Here is a 5333-nt window from a genome sequence, read left to right as displayed (position 1 = left end):
CCCCCCCCCAGTGGCCCTGGTCATCTTCTGTACAAAACATATACATATGACCTTGTGATATTTCAGTTTTTATTTTTTAATACAATTGCAAAATATTCTACATTTCTGGGGGGTTTTTCTGTCAAGATGGGATGCTGAGTGTACATTCATGAGAAATAATACAGACTTTTTTTATTTTATGAAATGGCTGCAATGCTTTAGAAGGAGTGAAAACTTTAAAGGCGCCTGAATGCTTTCGGAAACCCAATGACAAACTAAAAGTGTTTGTTTATTTCTACCTTCTTCTTCGCTGGAGGCTTTAGGCTGGCCGTTTCGAAGGTAGGTCAGCTGGACCTTCCTGTTGATTCCAGAGAAATGTCCGTACCTGAAACAAACATTAAAAAGAGACAATAAAAAATAAAAAATAAAAAGTTGGAGAAAAGTCGGAATGCGCCTCTCGGTTTTACGAGTTTTGTTTAAATGTGCAACACTAAAACACACATCTAGGCTCCATTCCAGGTTTCTTACAACACAAGCTGAAAACAATAAAAAGCCTTCAGGCCTGACACACGGGTAAAACACGAGGCTAATGCCGGTATTAGCAGCTGGTTTGATGGAAACTCTGTTACTCATTGGGTCCTTCAGAGTTAAACATTTGTAGCTAAGTAGTTCCAGCTGAACTCCAGACACGGCCTTGCTGAGAAACATCATATTGAGCTCTTATTAAGGATCTGGCTCATTCTGCTGACTAGTGACTGCTTGGTATTTGCCGACAGGTCAGGCAGGTGGGCAGAGGTCTCAGAAAGCAATTTTATTCTGGAAGCTGAGGCAGGAAAAAAACATGAGTACAAGGATGATAAAGATAAGCCAACTTAAATGTGCACTACAATGTAAGAAAGGGGCCTCTGTTTAAAAGAAATCTAATTAGATTTGTGCTTTTGCCTGAGGAGCACAAAACAGAGAAAAAGAGCAGGTACGTCCTGGTGGCAAAATGCGGATGTTTTTAAATGGGGTGTCCCAAACGCAACGTTTTCATTTCCGATACGATACAGATATCGCATCAAGTATTGACCAATTCCGATATTTACCCGATACAATATCAGCACAAATCAAACATACTTTTATTACTTATTCTGGACTGTGGACTGTTAGAAAAGGCTTGACCAAGAGATTATGGGGCCGACTAAATGCTGGGGCGGAGTGTTTATGTCGAAGACTTTAGATGCAGGCCGATATTATCAGATGCTCGTTTTTTTTCTGGCTGAGACGATATTAGACATACATTGAAAGATGCAAATAATGCCATTTCATTTTTAAATAAGAAAAACATTTTATTTCATAAAATGCATAAACAGCATTCATTAAAGGAATTTATATATCTTAGAAGTTATTATGAACTTATCCTCTTTATGCTACCGCCCTGCAGTTGAGCATTCAACTCCAAATTTAATATCAGGTGGTGAGCCGAGCCCACAAGACGACCAGCAATGGAGCATCAACACCAGAACGAAGGCAGGAGTGAGGAGACATTAGGGGACTTGGAGTCCAGCTGATGTGTGGTGAGGACAGCATGCACATTAAGGGGTAAAACACACTGATCTACACACGCAGGAACACAGTGAAATCATCATTTGACTGTGTATGAGTCAATTATTAAATCCTAAAATAAATGGAGTTTAGAGAAAAAGTGTACAAAACATTAGGAATGCTTGGTATATTTTATTGCAACACTGTACGATAAAATATACCACAGTAGTGATATATTCACAACTGCATAAACTTAAAAATGTATTTTTATGGGTGGAATCTGAAAAATTCCAGCTTTTGTTCTGGTGAGGAAATTTTTGAAATGCTCCTAATAGTTTGTACACCATGTTGACTAAAACCGCATCCTTCAAAGTGAAGAAGGGAGAGGGTGCGTACTGATTCACATTCAAGCTGGATTCCCTTGTGGAGAAAGAGAAGGACGGATGGGAAGACCGGAGAGATAAAGGAAGGGGGGTGGAGAAGAAGAAAAACAGACAGTTAAAGTCAAGATGAGAGGATGGTGATTTCATGGTACACAAGTGTTTGGTAGCGAGCATGAAAAAGGTGAATGGGCCCTGCTGAGGTGTTGAAAGGCGATCTGCGGAGGTCGAGGAGCCCGCTAATGAAAGCTGTCCCCGGAAAAACCGCAGAGCGATGACGGACGGTCCGTGTGTGTGTGTGTGTGTGTTTAGCTGCGAATTCGTGTCACAGGTGAAAATGTCACACTCACATTTCCAACACTGTCTTGAGTTGCTCCAGTTTGGATTTCTTCTCCTCAATCTCGCAGTCGTTGTGCTGACCGAGTTCGACCAGCAGCAGGCGGGCGATGTCCAGCACTTCCTGGAATCACAGCGGCTTTTATCCGTGACTGACAACGGAGTGTCCGATTTCCCTGCCCATGAGCAAATTATTCCCTCTGCGCTGGACTCGACTACGATTAGACAGCATAAGCTCATGGCCCCTCTTTGAAAAATGCAAATCATATTCAATTAAATAAATAAAAAAATATACATAAAATGTATTTATTTTTTAAATAGTGCCACCCCCAACTTTTACTAGCCTGGTCTGGCCACTCCTATTCAATTTTTCACATGTACCGTTAGTGAAGAAACATTTTTCCTGTTGAAACACAGGAAAAATGCTTACATTTGTTACTTTAGTAAAATCTTCAATTCTTCAGTCTAAAATCTGGCAAGCAGTAACTATCACTGAACATAAATTCATCATTTTTACCGAATAAGTTTCTTGAAAACACACAAAAGCACAAAAGCAAACTCTTACCAAACTAAAATACCATTTGGGTATTTTATTCATGAATAAAATACCCTAAGGGTACCCTAAGGGTATTTTATTCAATCATTCAGGGGAATGAATTGAATTGTAATCAATTCACATGATTACACAACAAGTGACTTCCATAGTTTTTAAAAACAACGACATGCAAATCTCTGCATTTACGTTGGATTTTCACAGGCTCAAAGTACCTGCAGAAACTCTCAAAGGAACTTTAAATTAACGCGACTTTAAAAAAAAAATAAAAATTGAGACTGAAAAAATATTGCTACCAATCACAAGCTATCAATTTCACTGAAACTGATAAAATTCAGATGTCCTAGTTGAAGTTTCTTAATTTTTTAATAGTCCGCGCTAAAACCTGGGTCCTTAATGGAGACAGTTTAAATGAACTCTCCTACTTTTGCCATGAAAAGAGTTAAACCAAGTCAGATTTATTATAGAAACGTTTGGACTGCCAATTTCAGGGAGAATTTTCACTAAACTAAGAGATTTACAAAATAAATTATGGTTTACGTTTAATTCATCCATCCTAGAAAAATATGAAAATAAATCATTAAAACATTTCAATAATTTTGTGACGATTCTTTGTAAAGTTTTGACTGGAAACGTAGCAGCATATGAAGAAGAAGGGAACAAACACTGTCAAAAAACATTTACACTGAAAAGTTATTGATATGATAAAAGAATTACTCACCTGCAGCTGTTTGGGCTTTTTTAACTTTAGCTTGCCCGTCTTGTATCCTCCATACTTCTTAAACAACTCAAAGAAGCTGTTTAGGCAAAACACAAATAAATATATTGTATTTATGGACACAGGAACATGAAGCTGCATTCTGGACAGATTTCAATTTAATAAAACATACAAAAATGCAAGTTAGAGGCAGGAATTGAAAGATTCCACAGAAACGTGAGAAAACGGACGATGTCCAAGTTTCTTATCAAGTTGATAAGCAACTTGATGTGAGCTTTGTCCTTGAGTCCATGTCTCTGTGTAAACTCATGCAGTATTTTGTATGACTACCGTAATAACAGAGCAAAGTCTCACAAAGAACATTTATCAACAAACTAATTGTAGAGGCCAACTATTGGATAGGAGAAAATGCAGAGACCTTAAGGTGGAAGGGAAGCGACTTACAGAGGATGACGGACCTCCATTTTCATCTTCTGCTTTGGGGTCCGATCTCCATGACGAATGATGGCGATGACGCAGCGCAGCTCCATCCTTTTAAAAGAAATATTAAGATGGAGGAGGACAAGAATTAATGTAAAAATCATTTTGTTTAATATATATATATATATATATATATATATATATTTATAAAATACATCCAGCTCTACAAACCCATGAGCAAACTGCGATATTTTCCTGAAGTATTCACACCTCTTAAAGTTTTTCATATTTTGTCATTTTGCAACTAATTTAGACAGATTTTATGCAACAGGGCAACACAAAGAACATGACGGTCTAAAAAGAACTAAAAACTGGACGTTGTGGCAGCCATTTGTATTCACCCGCTTTAGTCTGATACCCCGCAATAAAATAAAATAAAATGCCTATGTAATTCAATGTTGACAGTTTAAAAGAGAGATTTATTATGTTTTGTACAGATTAAATGATATAAATGACTGTCAAAGGCAGCTGGATGCCTTCACCGCGGTGTTTTGTGCATCGTACGTACATGGTTCCTGAGGTTGTCGGGACGATGGGGATGTCTTCAGCCTCCATGGGGATGGACCAGGGGATGTGCAGCTGGGGGGCCAACTCTCTCATCACCATATTCCTGGTGAAGAGGTCAGCGTCTGATTTATTCATGTAGCTCATTCAAAACACAACAGCTGACCAGAGTGCTTCAAAATTACAACAATCATAAAAATAGAAAATAGATTTTTTTTTTTTAATGGGGCAAATAGATTAGATTCCCTGAGAACATTTAATGTAGTTTCTATCAGACTGTAGAAGTTATGTACAGTCTGATAGCTACTATCACAAAACGTACTTTCACAGAAAACACAGCAGAGACATTTAATCAAATCTACTCTTCTTTCTCGCCCTTAACCTATAATGATGTAGATAAGTTGGTAGATGATTTTCAGTGCAAACTTTCAGATATCATTGATTACATTGCCCCCATTAATGTGAAGGTTGAGTCTGGTAGGAAGAAATCTCCATGGAGAAATGCACAAACGGTTCAATCTGCAAGACAACTCTGCCGTAGAGCCGAACGGAAATGGCGTAAAACTCAACTGCACGTTTATTATGACGTCTATAAAGAAAGACTACATAACTATCACACAACACTAAAACATGCAAGAGAGGCTTTCTATGCAGATGTCATAAACAAAAACACTAACAACGCTCAAACTTTATTTGCTAATGTTGACAGGCTCACAAATCCTTCTGTGATGCTGCCACCTGAACTTCAATTTAATGCCACCTGCAACAAGTTCTCCAGTTTCTTTTCAGAGAAAATTCAAAAGATCAGAGGATTAATCTGCACATCCACGACAAAGTCAGTACCAATGCTGTGCTC

General features: G+C 38.1%; 1 protein-coding gene across 1 annotated transcript in view; it reads right to left on the bottom strand.

Annotated features, from left to right (window-relative positions):
• The window catches only part of LOC106953015 (inositol hexakisphosphate and diphosphoinositol-pentakisphosphate kinase 1-like), a 44619-nt gene extending 40004 nt beyond the window's left edge, over positions 1–4615 (bottom strand). The window contains exons 1-6 of the mRNA XM_015041504.1: positions 4482–4615; positions 3938–4024; positions 3497–3572; positions 2237–2346; positions 1903–1926; positions 279–364 (exon numbers count right to left, since the gene is read on the bottom strand). Coding sequence (XP_014896990.1) covers positions 279–364; positions 1903–1926; positions 2237–2346; positions 3497–3572; positions 3938–4024; positions 4482–4615 — 517 coding nt within the window. The remainder of the gene's footprint in view (positions 1–278; positions 365–1902; positions 1927–2236; positions 2347–3496; positions 3573–3937; positions 4025–4481) is intronic.
• Between the last annotated feature and the right edge of the window lie 718 nt (positions 4616–5333).

This window comes from Poecilia latipinna, unplaced genomic scaffold (assembly GCF_001443285.1).
Source record: "Poecilia latipinna isolate Pla-1442-1.1 unplaced genomic scaffold, P_latipinna-1.0 Scaffold555, whole genome shotgun sequence".
In the NCBI taxonomy this organism is placed as follows: Eukaryota; Metazoa; Chordata; class Actinopteri; order Cyprinodontiformes; family Poeciliidae; genus Poecilia; species Poecilia latipinna.
This window is presented reverse-complemented; position numbering and strand designations above follow the sequence as displayed.